Source organism: Pundamilia nyererei, unplaced genomic scaffold, assembly GCF_000239375.1.
Source record: "Pundamilia nyererei isolate P.nyererei 1_Seehausen unplaced genomic scaffold, PunNye1.0 scaffold00246, whole genome shotgun sequence".
Taxonomy (NCBI): Eukaryota; Metazoa; Chordata; class Actinopteri; order Cichliformes; family Cichlidae; genus Pundamilia; species Pundamilia nyererei.
Window position 1 is genome coordinate 729,209 of NW_005187647.1, and position 17,440 is coordinate 746,648.

General features: G+C 39.4%; 1 protein-coding gene across 1 annotated transcript in view; it reads left to right on the forward strand.

Moving 5' to 3' along the window:
* The window catches only part of chd6 (chromodomain helicase DNA binding protein 6), a 96,882-nt gene that overhangs the window by 60,293 nt on the left and 19,149 nt on the right, over positions 1 to 17,440 (forward strand). The window contains exons 10-30 of the mRNA XM_013915025.1: positions 563 to 649; positions 801 to 938; positions 2,429 to 2,550; positions 3,970 to 4,213; positions 5,319 to 5,495; positions 5,681 to 5,824; positions 5,996 to 6,094; positions 7,729 to 7,885; positions 8,289 to 8,499; positions 8,613 to 8,808; positions 9,779 to 9,943; positions 10,081 to 10,260; positions 10,583 to 10,693; positions 11,081 to 11,283; positions 11,752 to 11,832; positions 11,918 to 12,036; positions 12,217 to 12,376; positions 12,523 to 12,612; positions 12,862 to 12,965; positions 15,030 to 15,159; positions 15,317 to 15,347. Coding sequence (XP_013770479.1) covers positions 563 to 649; positions 801 to 938; positions 2,429 to 2,550; positions 3,970 to 4,213; positions 5,319 to 5,495; positions 5,681 to 5,824; positions 5,996 to 6,094; positions 7,729 to 7,885; positions 8,289 to 8,499; positions 8,613 to 8,808; positions 9,779 to 9,943; positions 10,081 to 10,260; positions 10,583 to 10,693; positions 11,081 to 11,283; positions 11,752 to 11,832; positions 11,918 to 12,036; positions 12,217 to 12,376; positions 12,523 to 12,612; positions 12,862 to 12,965; positions 15,030 to 15,159; positions 15,317 to 15,347 — 2,949 coding nt within the window. The remainder of the gene's footprint in view (positions 1 to 562; positions 650 to 800; positions 939 to 2,428; positions 2,551 to 3,969; positions 4,214 to 5,318; positions 5,496 to 5,680; positions 5,825 to 5,995; positions 6,095 to 7,728; positions 7,886 to 8,288; positions 8,500 to 8,612; positions 8,809 to 9,778; positions 9,944 to 10,080; positions 10,261 to 10,582; positions 10,694 to 11,080; positions 11,284 to 11,751; positions 11,833 to 11,917; positions 12,037 to 12,216; positions 12,377 to 12,522; positions 12,613 to 12,861; positions 12,966 to 15,029; positions 15,160 to 15,316; positions 15,348 to 17,440) is intronic.

The following is a 17,440-nucleotide window of genomic DNA, read 5'->3' on the forward strand; positions in this document are numbered from 1 at the left end:
ACACCTGATATAGGGTGTTGATGTCATTAGACCACACCCCTTCTCATTACAGAGATGCACATCACCTAATATGCTTAATTGGTAGTAGACTTTCGAGCCTATACAGCTTGGAGTAAGATAACATGCATGAAGAGGATGATGTGGACAAAATACTCATTTGCCTAATAATTCTGCACTCCCTGTATTGCAACGTGTCAAGGCAAGTCATTTTTGTGCATTTTTTTTTAAGTCACTGTTGTTCCCTGGGAGCTTTTTAAGTACTGCAACAGAGGGTATGATGTTGTTATGGATGGGGAGAACTATGTATAGGCACCGTACAAGAAGAGAAGAAGAATTATCAGTGGACGAGTTACAAAAATGAGAAATGGCACTATGCACCTCTGGGTTTTTGTCATGGCCATGCGGCCCGGTTTGTGACACAATACTAATGATTAAAGTCAAATTACATTGCAGGTGTTCTCATGTGAGACTATTTTTTAGAATCAAACTGTTTTTTTTCTTGTTTGTTTTTTTCCCTTCATCCCTCTTTGTCTCTGTTTTTTTTTTTTTTTTTTTTTTGTAGCCCGATGAGGACCTATTTAACCCAGACTATGTAGAAGTGGACAGAGTGCTGGAGGTAGCTGTTACCACAGATACAGAGACCGGAGAGGTAGGTAACACATAAACACAGACACCCTCCCACAGAGGTGTTTTTCTGGTTTGAAAGTAGCTATTACCGAAGATCCTCAGTGTGATGGTGCTCTCAGAATCCTGTGGTACAAATACAACATGTTTTTTTTCTTTCTTGTATGTGGTTGTAGGAGGTGACCCATTACCTCGTTAAGTGGTGCAGTCTCTCATATGAGGAGGCAACGTGGGAGCTGCAAGAGGACTTGGACCCAGAGAAGATCAAAGAGTTTGAGGAGATCCAGAAACTGCCTGCAGACCTCAGACACATTGTGAGTAGACACGTAATCGAAGATGAGTACCATAAGAAAACTTGATGCAGCGCTTTAAAATTAAGGAGAAATTTTTTCCTCATTGTAACAAACCTCAGTTCAAGAACAGACGGGCAAGGTTGAGTTCAGTTGAGGAAAAAGCGCAACACACTGTTGCACTTCAGAACTGCTGTTTTTGAAAAAATGCTATATTATACCACTATGTAGCAGATGCTGCCTGATAATGGTCATGATTTACTATGTTGTTTTATACTGTCATGTTCTGGTCACTGTTCATTGGGAAGCAGTTTAATCCTTTTAATCCCTTTGCACTAAGATGATCATTAGTTCCTTTTCAGTCGCAACATAAGCTGTGGTAGTGTGCTTGGATTAGTTCAAGTAATAATATGTAGATTAAACAAATGTGCTCCATTTAGGACTCATTTCTGTGAATAATATTGAATTTGTGTAACTGTGTATTTGCTACAGTGGTTGCCATTTTTTTCAGACTATTTTTCCTGCTCTGGTACAGGAAGATAATGTCCCTTTTCTCTCAGTACAGTCCACAATGCTCCGATAGGCTTATTTATTTATTTATTATTTTCACAGCTGAGACTCATTTGAATTTCTGAATAGATATGGAGATGTGGGCGGCAATTCAGACGTTTTGAGCCATCTTAGATACATAGTGAGAGAAAACATTTACATTATAAAGTTAGGCTGGTGGGAGGATAATAGAAAAAGGGAAACTGCGCTAGTGTACACCATTATGACTTTATGTTTTATCTCTAGCCATTTCTGCAGAACAGACAACCTTGTCTGCCCACATCTCTACAACCACTGATCCTCAATTTTGCCTTTTTGGTGTTGCTTCTTTTTTCCCAATGCTAACGAGTGCAAACATGATCGGCTTTGTGTGATTTTTCTTTTTTCTTTAAATTCTTTTAATCCCTCACAGTCTGATTCGCCTCAGATATGTTCTGCTCTTTAACTATAGATCTGTTCTTAGCTGTTTAGTGTTAGTATAACTGCTTTGTAAGCAGAAGCAAGAGATGGCAGCGGTGTGACATGATAGGTTGTCATTATCCCAACAGCATATTTACTTTCCAAGGTTGAATACATAATTGTTACTTCAATAGCAGCAATTTTTTTGAGGTTCTTTCAATTTTTGGACATTCGGGAGCAAAAACTGAGCAAGTTATTGTAGCTCCTTTGCTATTAAAATCTAGTATAATCACCTTATTTACCCATTCAACCTCTATAATAGCTTCATTTTACACTTATAAACTGGCACAACTCACTTATCTTATTTCTGACTGATGAGAGGAACCAAATAATTTCATCATCTGATTATATCCCAGTTTTCTTGGATAGAGTTTTGTAATGATTCCAATCAAAAAATACAGCACATAACATGTAATAACTGTATTTTTGTTGTTGCATTTTGTTTAGTAATTACTGAAAAGGTACTGAAAGGGCAATTTATATTTGTATGTGTGTTTGCATCAAAGGAGCGTCCTTCTCCAGAAAAGTGGCAGAAGCTGGAGCGCTCTAGAGATTACCGAAATGGAAACCAGCTCAGAGAATACCAGTTAGAGGGAATGAACTGGCTACTGTTCAACTGGTACAACAGGTGAATATACACACTGGAACCATTCTAGTCACATTCACTCACTGAGGTTCAAACAATCCAGGGTAAATTTAGGGCTAAATAAAAGAAATAAATCAAACTCTCATGATCAGTTAGTTGATTAATTAAAATAAGTCATAAACAATGACAGTTTTACAGTCAGTTAAGCTCCAATTATGCACTGAGGACTACGACTCACCTGGATGGCTCCTATAGGTCATACATACATACATATATACACACTGGTTGTATACATTGTTACTTCTCTAGCAGGCGTGCTCTGTGTGTGGGTGTGTCCTGCCGCTCTCTCCCTGACTCAGGTGCCACCTCTTTCTCCTGTGGAGCCAGTGCGCAGCTGACTCCACTCAGCAATCAATCAACACTGCACTATAAAAGCTGCGGAGAAGCGCTGCCCAGTCTCTCAGTGGGCAAGCTCTGGCAGGGTTGGAAATGTGTCCTCGTGGTGGAGTGTGTCGCAGTGTGCCAGCTTCACTGGCATGTTGTACTTCAATTATGTGTTGAGCTACTAGTGAGTAGTTGTCACCTCCTGCTAGCAGAGAAGTGGGTTTCTTCCTTTGAATGATTCATTAATTTTTTTCCCTTTGTTTAAAGCAGCATTTATGGTCTGCTGATGTTTTGTTTTTTGTTTGTTTGTTTTCTTTTTTTTCTTTGATAGACAACAAAAGAAAAACAGGCAATTTAATTATTATTTTTTTAAACCCAGTTATTTTATTATTAGTCTTAATCCCCTAGTCCTTTTTGGGGGACATTACCTGCATACATAAACTAAAACATCACGCAAACACACTAAAAATCATGGTGAGCACTTCCTGATTGCAAGAAGCAGAGGCCCAAAATAAAACATGAGTGCAACTCCTAACCTAAATGAGACAATAGATGTACTGTATCTAATCTTGTCATATTTTATGGCTTCATTCTAAATGCATTTCAAACTAAAGTCAGCCCCACTACTGGCCTGAAACAAATTAGTTCCACGAAATGTGACCCGTGTACAAATGTGGTGCAGAAAATCAGTGAGACTTCAAAAACACAAAAGCACTTTCACATGAGAAACAGTCTTCCAATCTGTGTACCGTAAAAGTCAAAGAAAATTCCTGCAAATGCATGTTGGGATGTAAAACAAGTCTGGCTCTACTGTCATTACAGAAGCAAAATTTAACAAACCGTGCTTTAATTTTTAAAACCTCAAACTTTTTAAATTAGTTTTTAACTTATGAGATTAGAAGTCATCATTCAGATGAGGAGCATTTGTATGTTTGACTGATTCGTGTTACGAGATGCAGAGTTCACGTTATCATCACAAATGTGTTGAGACAATTATGTTTACACAAACTGTAATCTATTACATGAACAAGTTATTGTATAATTTGCACAAATGGATGCCTCTGGTTTTCATCCTAGAAAAAACTGTATACTAGCAGATGAGATGGGTTTGGGAAAGACAATTCAGTCCATCACCTTTCTCTACGAGATCTTCAGCATGGGGATTCGCGGGCCCTTCCTCATCATCGCACCTCTGTCCACCATCACCAACTGGGAGAGGGAGTTTCGCACATGGACGCACATGAACGTTATTGTGTACCACGGCTCGCAGATCAGCCGGCAGATGATCCTGCAGTATGAGATGTTTCACAGAGACCCACAGGTAATGTTTGACTGCAGTCATCTCCTCTCATTGATCAGCCAGGAACTGAATCAGCTGTGTTATGTTTCTCTAGTAGCTTTGAAATGTAAGGTGTGTTCAAATATTTGGTGTTTGATTCCTGTTGAAATTCCAGAGAGGTTGGGGTTTTGGGGCCTTCTACAGTGATATAAAATGTCTTTATTTGCTCTGCAATCACTAAATTGATAGGAAAAATTGAAATGCTACAGGGTCCAGCTTCTCCTTTGGAAAAAAAAATGTAATCAGTTCAACTTTGTTCTGTACTTGCGCTTGAAGCTTAGTCTGTAAGAAACCGAGATTGTGTCATTTTTCAGTATTTTATTTGACAAAACACCTAAAGGCATAAACACCTACAGAATAAATCGACCAACTGAAGTAAAAATACAGATAAAGCCAATGTTAAAGTTGGGAGACGGCGCAGAGTCTTTGGATTGATGATTTTTCGTGGTCGGTCAAATGAGTTATCGCAGTTGTAGAGTAAATTTTTATTGCTCATAAATAACTGCAATGTTGTTAAACATCTACCTCAGTATTAATTTATCTGACTCTGTTAAACAGCAGATGTTTTTGTTTATGATTTTCAGCTTGTGTTTAAATCAATAAAAATTGGAAAAATTATACCATTCAGTTGCTAAACACCCGTTCGCTTTCACTCGGCTTGTACACATAACAGTGTTGCATCAGGGATCTTATTGCTTCTTATTTATGTATAACAGAGAATTATCATTACTATAGTGTATGCGTTTATTATGCAAGCTTTAATTTTTATCTCCGCAGATATCCAAGGGGCTTGAATACTAATTTTAGTCATGTGAGCCTAATGCAGCTGTGTAGCAGTTTCTGTTGTTTGAGGCATTCTTTATTCTATTTCTTAGTCAGCAAACGTTCTATAATGTCCACCCCTGAAATACCAAATATGCGTTTTCCTTTTCTTTTTTTATAACAAGGGCAGAGAGACAAGTGTATCAGAGGCAGCAAAGAAAACTGGGATCAAAACTGAACCACAGATGTGATATTGACATGAACCTTTTGATTATCTTGACCCTGAAATATGAAGTTTATATTCTCACCCTTCCCTCTCTCACAGGGTAACACTATCCCAGGTGTGCTTAAGTTTCATGGGCTGATCACCACTTTCGAGATGATCATGGCTGATTGTCCAGAGCTGAGAAAGCTGCACTGGCGCTGTGTGGTAATCGATGAAGCCCACCGGCTAAAAAACAGGAACTGCAAACTGCTTGAGGGTCTCAAACTCATGAACCTGGTCAGTCTGTGTGTGCTATATATATATATTAAAAAAAGGCTGTTGTTTTAGTGCTGAAATGTAGTCTTATTTATCCCATTGGTTTTTTTTAGGTTTTTTTTTTTTTTTAGATGAACTCAGCAGATTATGTGTGTATTTTGTTGTTGTTATTTTATTTCTTCAGTATATTGTACATATTCCAACAGGAACACAAGGTCCTGCTGACAGGAACCCCTCTGCAAAACTCAGTGGAGGAGTTGTTTAGTCTGCTGAACTTCCTGGAGCCACTACAGTTCCCTTCAGAAAGCACCTTTCTCGAAGAGTTTGGAGACCTCAAGACTGACGAACAGGTATGCACAGTTTACAGTTTTCCTCCATTCTAGATTTTAACCAAGAAAAATGAAAATTTTTATGTTGTGTGCTAACATTGCTATTCTCTCCGGCCCATCTTGCCTTTCGCTCTGTTTATTTTTTCCTCTTACTGAGCATCACATTCACACTTTGTCTAATTTCTCCAAAAGGTGAAGAAGCTTCAGGCCATTCTGAAACCCATGATGCTAAGAAGACTGAAAGATGACGTGGAGAAAAATCTCGCACCTAAAGAAGAGACGATTATAGAGGTACGGCTGTGTTTTCGTGTGTGCTTGATATAGAAATGTAAGATGGGAGTAATGCTCCTATTTTTACAGTTCTCTGAGCTCTTTGCTGGGAAATATTTTTATCTTGCTGCATTCTGTTATGGCTGAATGATTCATCAAACATTACTGATGAAAGCTTCATTCACTTGGCAACAATACTGAATCCAGCAATTACACTTATTTTTATCAGTATTATTAGTCTTTATTAGTCTCTTAAAACACAACTAAATTAAAATGAAATTAAAATGAAGTTGTCAGTTAATTAAAATGAGTGTTCATCTGTGATGAGTGTCTGGTCTTGTTTCCTCTGGGTGCTCCAGTTTCCTTTCATATTCCAAACACATACAGATACAGCCACTTAAAATGGCCACCGCATCGCTGACAGGACCATGATGGATGTCTGTTGGAATTCTTGACCGATTGTCGACTGATAGATAACCGTAATGATATACCCTGCCTGTAACAGAATAGAATAGAATTCAACTTTATTGTCATTGCACATGCACAGGTACAGACGATGCAAACACGATTGTAACTCCCATAAGCAGTATTTAGGAAAACCAGTGGTAATTTCTTAAGTATCCACCAGGGGGAGCAGCGTGGAGGCGCATTCATTTACAGAGCCGCTACACACGTTTTCAAACATTTTGCGCTGTGAAAGAGAAAGTCCAACTTCAACAACAGGTATGAGTCCCGCAAAAAAGCGTTCAACCCGCAGTCTTTATTTAGTTAGTTATAAGTGCAAAAACTCTATGTGCTGATAGATAGGCGAGAATTTACAGTCATTAACGTTCAACCTGATGTGCGACTATACAAACGGCGCTCTCAGCCCCAACAGATTTTTTTTTTTTAATATGCAATTTAGATTATTAGCAGCTGATACACATTTTATATATTTTGTATAATTACAAATAATTTGTAATTTTATTTTATTTTTTTCTGAACTTTATGACAAAGTTAAAATGAGGGATTTTTGCTCCTCATTTTAGTGCTTGTTGTTCAGCTGCTGAGATTCATTTGCATATTGCCACCTCTTAATGATGAGAAATAAGAGCCCCCCCACCCCCAGCTCTGCCTGTCTGTAAAACCTTCTTAGTGAATGCCATTGATGTGTTTTCTCCTTTTATAAAGTTAATCACAAAAGATTTGTCAAATTTTTTTAGATTACTGTTAAAATCTGTTTTCCACAGTAGCCAAATTAAAACTGCTGTTGATACATCTGCAAACCTTGTGACATCATGTTAAATTATTAACAGTGTAACTTAAAAATGTAAGTAATTTCTACTTTATAGGATGATCTGTCAAGTCAGAACATGCTTGTTTAAATTCGTTGAGGTCCGCACAGAGAAAACAGTTTTCAGTGAAAACAACGACATCAGAATTTTTTTTATCTTGGGGTAACTGAGCGCATGTCTCTATTGTCTCTACTGTTACAACAGGATGTATGACAAAGAGGAAAATAAGAGAAAGCATCAATAGGTCCCCTTGAAGATTTCTTCTCCATAACACTGACACACAGCACACTATATCGGCTTGTGTCATTACTTAACAGCTGCTTAAAAAAAAGAAACACAATTTTAAATGGATGCTTTTTTTCTTTCCCGTCTTCTTTTCAGGTTGAGCTGACCAACATTCAAAAGAAATACTACCGAGCCATCTTGGAGAAGAACTTCTCTTTCCTGTCCAAAGGAGCAAACCAGCACAACATGCCCAACCTCATTAACACCATGATGGAGCTTCGCAAGTGCTGCAACCACCCTTACCTTATCACAGGTGAGAGCAAACATGCAAGCACTCACAGATTGTTATTCATCATTCATAGTCAAGCAGTTGTTCACCCACTCCCTCACTCTCCACTCCCACACTCATTGACCTTGTGTGCATGAATCTGCCTCCTTTGTTTTATGTACACATCTTTGATAACAGAATTATTTATTGAATTTATTACTTATTAATGTATTAGCACAATATATTTACAATACCATGTTGTCAGCTAACAGCGAGTCAAAACAGTTTAGAAAGAAACCATGAGTGCGAGAGGTAGCTGTGTTGAAGCGTAGTGCCATGCACCCAGATTCTGGGTGTTTTTCCTTTCAAGCGTAGAATGCTTAAATAAAATAAATGTACCTTGGTTTGCCTTGACTTGCTTTACCTTTGCCTTCTTTTGTTTTTCTAGGAGCTGAAGAGAAGATTCTGGAAAGTTTCAAAAAGAGCCACAGTCCAGAAGCACCAGACTTCCAGCTGCAGGCCATGATCCAGGCAGCCGGTAAACTGGTGCTGATCGATAAGCTGCTGCCAAAACTGCTAGCCGGAGGACATAAAGTCCTAGTCTTCTCCCAGATGGTCCGCTGTCTGGATATCCTTGAGGACTACCTCATACAGAGGCGGTAAGGGGAAAGTACAGCAGGCTAAAAGGAAAAAAAAAATGCAACACTTTTCAAAAAGGAGAAAGGGGAAAAGTCGATTTACCCTCAAATCTGTGTTGGTGTGTTATCTCCAGCTACACCTATGAACGCATTGACGGTCGTGTGCGTGGGAACCTGCGGCAGGCAGCCATCGACCGCTTCTGTAAGCCAGATTCAGACCGCTTCGTGTTCCTTCTCTGCACCAGAGCTGGAGGGCTGGGAATCAACCTGACAGCTGCTGACACCTGCATCATCTTTGACTCAGACTGGAACCCCCAGAACGACCTGCAGGTGGGCACAGAGCTGCGTAAAGCATCCAAAGAAGCCGTCACAAATTTGCACATGCTGTATGTAACTCATGAGACCAGAATGCCTACTGACATACAAATGAATTTGTGTTGTCAGAGCATCATAAAAAAGATGGAGATCTATCTTAATCATGCTCTCGTTTGACTGTGCTAACTTGCTGCTTGTCTCATTCATGTAATATGTAGTGACATTTGTGATGAATAGTGGGACTGCAGTGGTTGACAAAATGCACGCTTGAAAGGATGCCTTGAATAATGAAGTGAGCATGCAGTGTTACTTGACTCGGAAGGTATAAGTCTTCTCCCGGCTCTGATGCAATGCCTGTTTCTGTATCTTGTATCAAGCTTTCTTAAAATCTTTACAGTTACGAAGATTTTTCATTAACGTGTCGATTTTGATTTTGTCAAGTCCCTGTTTTTGTCTTTCTTGCTGATCTGTTAAATGTTGAACAAATTCACTCTAATTAAACTACAGGTTAATGTGCTCATGCACAGTTAGTAAAAAAAACAAAAAAATAGAAACCCCTAAATAGACATGGTTGAATCCTCATGCTAAAAACAATTTCTCTTAACTTATAAACTCATTTATCTTTACACTTAATTCTGGAAAGTAATTGAAGCTAAATATCGATCCTTCCATTTTCTACCCCTTATCCTGGTCGGCATTACAGGGGCAGATGTACAGCAGACCTACTTCTTCCTAACCACTACCTCTAATGTGTATAAAAATATAGAATAATTATGTTACAGTTATGCTGAATTTGGCAAACGTTAGTCACAAGCACTGATGCAAACAATATGCAAATCTTACAGATTTAAATTGACTTTGATCTTTACCTTTTCTTTAATGATGTATAAATAGTCTCAGGCCCTCAAAGTATTTTCAAACCAAGCTGAGAGGAAGTCTCTGTAAAATGTAATGCTTTACACTTCCATGCTTCCTACTGTTATAGGCCCAGGCACGCTGCCACCGGATTGGCCAAAGCAAAGCGGTGAAAGTCTACAGGCTGATCACCAGAAACTCGTATGAGAGGGAAATGTTTGACAAAGCCAGTCTAAAGCTGGGACTGGACAAAGCCGTCCTTCAAGACATCAACCGTAAAGGAAGCCTCAATGGAGTAAGAGATTAGTTTTGAGATATTCTTATATTGTATACGATTGTTTAATCTGTATTCATTTTGGTGTGAGATGGTCTGCTGTGTATGTATGAGGGAGAGAAACCCTCAAATCCTAGCTTGTGTCTGTTTTGCGACAGGTGCAGCAGCTTTCAAAGATGGAAGTGGAGGATTTGTTGAAAAAAGGAGCATATGGAGCCTTAATGGATGAAGAAGACGAGGGCTCCAAATTTTGTGAAGAAGACATTGATCAGATACTTCAGAGGAGAACTCAGACAATCACCATCCAGTCTGAAGGGAAAGGCTCCACGTTCGCTAAGGTGGAAATTCTTAAACAACATTAAACTCCTTAAAGCCTAAAACTTATAAAAGGCTGCACACTGGAGGGATTTTTAGGGTCTCAAATGGTGTTTTAATTCGGCCCCATAGTCTAGGTGGTGTTCACAAGCTCTGAAAGCGGAATACTTTAAATAGTTTGGCGTGAAGATCAAATGTCTTAGTACAAAATATTTGTGCTAAACCTGAGAAATTGGCAGCTTAAGACCAAACATTTGATCGTAAGCCAGCTTGTGTCAAAACCAAGTAAACATCATTTTGGGTCTTAATATTTTTTCCCCCCGCCTTCTGCTTCTCGTTCCTCAGGCCAGTTTCATCTCATCAGGTAACAGAACAGACATTTCTCTGGATGACCCCAACTTCTGGCAGAAATGGGCCAAGATCGCTGAAGTAGAGATAGACTCCAAATCAGAGAAGGTAAGGAGGCTGACAGAAAATGAAAACAAGACAGGATGAATGAAAGAAAAGGAATAAGGATGTGAATACTAGAATAATAGAAGGATGAAAAAAACTTTTTTACAGTTTTACTGAAGTAGAATGCACACCTAAAACTGGAGATGTCTTTAAACTGTGTGTGTGGGGGGATGGTATTTTGTGCTCCGAACACCTAAAAACTGAAACCCCCAGTGACATGAGGACGTTTGTGATCTTCATCCTTTCCCTTTTTCCTCAGGGTTCTTTCCTTTTTGAACACCACCAGAGGATAAAACTTAGTTAGAACCTTCTTTAAAATACTTCATCCTGTTATTAGAAAGACTCATGCAATTCTTGATCAGAGGCTGTCTACATTTATCTTCTATCCAGGAGTCACTGGTAATTGACACACCCCGTGTAAGGAAGCAGACCCGTCATTACAACTCCTTTGAGGATGATGAGCTGATGGAGTTTTCAGAGCTGGACAGCGACTCAGAAGAGCGGCCTTGTCGAACTCGTCGCCTGGGTGAACGTAGCCGCCGCTACCTCCGTGCCGAATGCTTCCGGGTTGAAAAGAATCTTCTAATATTCGGGTAGGACCGGAGAGTGTGTTAAAGAAAACTGCATATGCCATATTAGACCATCAAGACTCTTAAACTCAGTTCGAAAGACAAAACGGAGACCATTCTTTTTCCAAGCTGCTGCAGAATATCTCCTTAGCGGTGGAATGATTTTTTGTTTTAGGAATGCATATACGTGCTTAACAGGTGACATCTAACAGCTGGCAGTTCATGGCCATTAGACAGCGTGGCATAATTAATAATGACTTAACCTTTATCTCATATGTTTTTTAATTTGGGAGCTGAAGTGTGAACGTAAATGAGCCGAAATACAACATTAAAGTTTTCAGTTTGATTTGTTGTGGAAAATTTTCAATAAAGTTGTGATTACACACAGTTTGTTTCAAAGAACAGATCACTGATAGAAATCTGCTGCATTTTCCTTTACTATCTCATTTGTTTCCTGTGTGCATTTCTGTCCGCCCTCTCTGTTCTTTCTAGGTGGGGTCGGTGGAAGGATATCCTAAACCATGGTCGGTTTAAATGGCACCTCACAGAGAGAGACATGGAGGTGATCTGTAGGTAAGAGTAAGAGGAATCATCATTATCAGCTGTTTGTTAGCAGTACCCAGAGTCCGACACATCACGTTTCCTTTTTGTTGTGTAGGGCTCTTCTGGTTTACTGCCTGAGACACTACAAAGGCGATGACAAGATAAAGAGCTTCATCTGGGATCTGATCACACCCACCAAGGAAGGCCAAGATCAGGCACTCGTAAATCACTCTGGTTAGCATTTTACTCTGCACATGTGCTACAATATACAGTATAAAGTCAGCTTATGACCTAAAGATTGCACCACGTATTGGAATGTATAGACCAGGATTAACTACTGGTATAAATACAAAGTTAAATTGGTAGCATTAACTCTGTGGAGTATCTTTCTTTTCCTCCTTGTCTGCATTGCAGGTTTATCAGCTCCCGTTCCTCGGGGTAGGAAGGGGAAGAAGCTGAAGAATCAGCTGAATGTTACTGAGGTGAAGAATGCTGACTGGCTGGTCCATTGTAACCCAGAGGTGGTGCTGCAGGATGAGAGCTACAAGAAACACCTCAAACAACACTGCAACAAGTCAGTGCATTAACAGAGCTTTTTGCTTATCACTACTTACATGAAGGACTTTATTTTACACTAGAGTGTGTTTGGTGGTGTTTATTTACAACATACAGAGTTCACGACATGGATTATGACACCGCTTCTCCTTTATCACTCCACAGGGTGCTACTGAGGGTGCGGATGTTGTACTACCTAAAGGTGGAGGTTCTAGGGGAAGCTGCCACTCAAGGTTTAGAGGGGGTACCTGCCAGGTATGATGCAGACAACGTATCATTCACATAGTGTCAGATCAGTTGGCACTGCTGACCAGATCCGGCAAGAAATGAAAACCTATAAAATGTGCTGATTTGTTCAGCATTTTGGTCTTCCCACTTTTTTAAGCTCACATTTTATCTTTTACTGTTAACGTTGGAGGGAAATATGATTGACTGGCTTGTGTTTTAGTGCACTGACTTGACGCTGACAGCACTGACGGATGGACTGTTTGTGTGTGTTGACAGTAAACTTGAGGTGCCGCTACCTGACATCGACTACATAGAGATTCCAGTGTCATGGTGGGATGCAGAAGCTGACAAGTCTCTCCTCATCGGGGTTCACAAACATGGTGAATACAGATGTCACATTTGGCACAATATTTTGCCATGCAGCATCTACTTTTTTTTTTTTTTTTGTGCTGTGTGCTTTAATAAATATTCAGTTGTTAATTGTTTACAAATTTTTACCAAGCTCGACTTGAATTTGTTTAGCAAAAAAGATTTTGGAGCTATTTGAACAGACTTTAAGGAACAAACATAGATGCCATCTGTTATTTGTGTGTGCAATGCGTAGTACTCTCAGATCTGTGTTTACACAATTTTTATTTGTTTATTTATTTATTTACTTATTTATTTTTTTGCTGAAGACGAGAAACTGCTTTAGAATATCACTGGACACCTACCAACATTCATTGGAAAGGAATATATGTGTCAGTGTTTCCCAGATATTGACTTTTCTTGGGTGGGATGGTTAAGCATATCAACCCTTGTGTGCATATAGCTTTAGATTTATTTATTAGTTTGGGTGAAAGAAGTAATTAAGTAGACAATCCCGTTGTTTTTATATTAGGTGTCAGTCATACAGACCTTGAGACTGGTCTGCAGTCCCCTGTGTCCCCTGTAAATGTGTATCCCCCAACAGGTTGGTGATTGGTTGCTCGCTGTTGCCAGGTGCAATCAGTCGGAAAGAGGGTGCTGCACCAAAAACCTAACCGTGCATGCTTTGCTCACTAGCAGATTGCTGTGGTTGACTCTAGTTTGCATGGAAGAAGCCAACTTTCTGCAAACATTTGCCATTTACTCTTCCAGCTATAGTGAAACTGGAAAAAGTGTGATGCAAACCAGAAACGGGGAAGATTCAGATTCAAAGTGAAGGTTGTGTTGCACTTTTCATTTACCTCCAAACAGTAGTTTGCAACTGTTTTGGAGACAAGTTGGGACTATCTGTGCAACCTACTGATGACCATGACAACCTGTTAGCAACTAAAAGCAAGGAAGTTTTTCAGTGCAGCACCTCTTTGCGACTAAATTCTAGCTAGCAAATGTCTGCAACCATGCCAACCTGTCCCGGAAAACACACTTTTCCTTAGACCAGTGATTACAGTGGGGGACATTGACCGCTCTCTAGGACTGAGTGAATAGGTTTTAAGTAACTGATTTCACATCAACTACCAATAATGTCGAGCATCCACTCACAACAGTTGATATTAGATACGTTTGCCTTGTGACTGATGCTTGTTAGATGGTAACTGACTGTGGCGTTATTTTTGTGCCACTATTCTGAGTGCACGTAAAAAAAAAAATGTGAGCACACTTAAAAAAAATTTGCAGGTGCAAGTGTTGCATTTTGAGGAGAAATTTATTTTGAATGAAGAAAAGCTAAATTTGAGTGAACAAAATTCATTGCTGCGTGCAGAAGATGCATTTCAGTGTTTGCTATTATCCATACACGCACACAATAGCAGCCCCTCTCGCTCAGTTTTTGCTCGCAATGTGTTGCTTGCGCTCTCAACATTTCTGCCCGTGCGCGCTCAACTCTTTCTGTACACCGTTATATTTGTGCCACAAAACCAGCCAATCACAGACTTGGATGCAAAAAAAAAAATCTGATTGGCTGTTTTGGTCTCCAATCAGCTCGAAATGACGAAATGCAATATCCCAGAATCCATTTCGTCTCAAACGAGGCAGTGGCAGAGGAACACAGAGTGGCGGAGTTTGAAATATTGCTCTTTCTGGGTCACAAAATAAACTTTTAAGATATTTTCATGCGAGAATGGTGCTGTGTAAACTTCAAATATCTGTTTGATTTATCAAAACATCACATATTTGCAAAAGTGCTCTAATGTTTTCGGAGATGCCAACACCACTCAGACTTCACTGTTATATTAGTTCTTGCTACACTATAACATGCTATGCTGAGCTTACTAAGGCTGCAGAGCAAAACATGATAATGGAGTTTTAATCTGTCTTCAAGAAAAAAACAGCTGATTATTGCTCCATTACTGAAAAGTGGGGATATAATGTATTGTTTATTAACTTATTAAGTGTTTGTTTTTCCATGCATACACAATGTGCAAACGTCCTGCTGCCTCAAATACTTGTTCACACTAGTAAAAGTGTTTTTCCTCTGACAGGATATGAGCGGTACAATGCAATGCGTGCTGATCCAGACTTGTGTTTTCTGGAAAGAGTGGGGATGCCTGATGTGACAGCTCTGTCCTCAGAGCAAGCAGGAGGAGAGGTGGCCTCTGACGTCGCTGACAGGTAAGGTACACGGAGACAAACACCAACACAGCAGACCACTGCGATTGTGTTCATAGATTGCTGAAAAGGTTTTTCGGGTATTCGGGAAAATTCGAAACATTATTTTCTTCTGTCTGTTGTAATTTTTGTCTTTCTTTTTGCTGTGTGTAACAATGAGATGTTTATATGAGTACGTCGTACTAGATTTGGTATGTGCCACGTGAAACGATGATTAAACACACTGATCGTTTTGGCACAGGGACCCTTCTCAGCACGTTATAAAACTTACTGTGGCAGCTCACACCGTGTTTTGGTCGTGCATATTAAAAACAAATTCTTTGTTGATATTACCTCAGTTTCTATCAGCTGACCCTCAGTAACCTCTTTGTTTAGCACAGGGCCATTAATTAGCTTCCCTGCAGATCTTCAGCAGTTCTTTGTACTTCTTCCAGTCATCGCCTTTTATTTATATATTTATTTGTACTGCTGGTAGTAGTGTTCACAGCAGGTTGCCAACACATCCTGTCTCCTCTTGTTCCCTGTTTGTATTTGTTTACACTGTCACCTCCCCGCTCACACACCTGCTTTACATACTGAGTGTGAAGATTGAAAGCACGTAGACATACAATTATAAATGCACAGGGTGGAATTAAGGTGCTTGTTATGGTGATAACAACCAGATAATATTTTTCATATAGCTTACAGACTAACACGCTCACAGCTATTGTGAGGACATTACCATAAAGTATTCAATTTTAGGCTCACCATACCCATGAACAGTTTATAAGAACTGTTAAAATCAGCTTCAGCAGTAATGTTTTCTGGTAGTTTCACTGTACTTGCAAGTCTTGCAAGAAGAAGCAATGCTGCCAGGAGCCGCGAAGGAATAACTGTCAGAGAGGGAGTGAGCCAGAGAAATAGACGACCGAGAAAAGTGTGGGAAATTTATTTTCTGGGTGCTGCTGCTGCCTCGGCTAATGGTAGCGCTGTGAAGATTAGACGCATACATTTGAACAGGAAGCTTTGATCCACTTCCTGAAGGTAATTGAAGTTGTCGTTCGCTTTGTTACCTGTTCAACCTGAAGCTGCGCCCAGCTGAGCACAGCGACTGTGTAACAGAAAGATCTTCTAGTCTCAAAATGTTAACTCTGCAGGGTTCCTACAGAGCTTTGAGAACAGGATAGGAGAAAATAAATGAATGCAGGGAGACGATGTTACAAGGATGAAATTGTGCATGCAGAAGCAGTAGTACAGGAAATGTGGCCATGCAGAACCTGCACAGGTGTGAAAGTGTTTTGTGTGCTAATACTTCTCTTTATTGCTGCCCGAGGAGTTTCTGCTTTATGTTGAATCTACAACACACACAGCACAGGTGTGATATTTTTGGATGTTAAAAGTTTTTGAAATGCTGGTAGGAAGCCTTCCAAAAGAAACAGCAATTATACATAGAAGGATTTTTCAGGACTTTTGCAGAAACCTAAAAATACAGTGAGGAAATAAAAATCCATGAGCGATCATGAACAATGCTTATTTAATTCATTAACAGTTTATGCAAGTGATCATAAATAATGTAAAATCTAAACATGAATTCTCATTTCTGTCTTTACAAAGAATAGAAGAAAATTCGGTACTCCAGGAAAGTTCCTTCCAAGATGAATAGAAGTTCTTTATTCACAGCTAATAAACCCTTTTATCTTTTTAATTTTTTTTCCTTTAAGAAGTGCCCTTAATTAACCCATGTGCTGAATTCATTTCAGTGAATTCATTAATTCATTTTCCCCAGTAAAATTGGAATCGCATTGGTGCAGAATTTTAAATAAATGATTAAATAATTTGATTTAGAAGACAGTCATTTGCAAACCCCTGCGACAGACTCACAGTCTGACTCGCAGAGTGTATCCTGCTGCTATACAGTAGTTTGAATCTCACTCTGGAGAGGCAGCTGAATGGCCAGCGTGATGGTTAGTAGCAGGTGAATTTTTGAAATTAGAAAAAGGGTGATTTTCTAAAAATTTCACATCGTCTTGCCTGTTTGACAAATAGGGGGGAAAAATAAAATGCTTAACTATGTCGCCATAGCGTCTACCCAAACAAAATCTGCATGAGGGAAAAACTATTAATTTCCTCCCTGTGAAAATGCACAATGGAAATACCAACCCACATTCAAAAACATGAACATATGCCACAAACATCAAATCTCTGCAGAGACCCATCTGTCTTTTTTCATTAGCAAATTTTGAAATATGCTGTGCACCAAAACATTGAACAGCAGTTCAATAGTAGCTTATAACTAATATCAGAC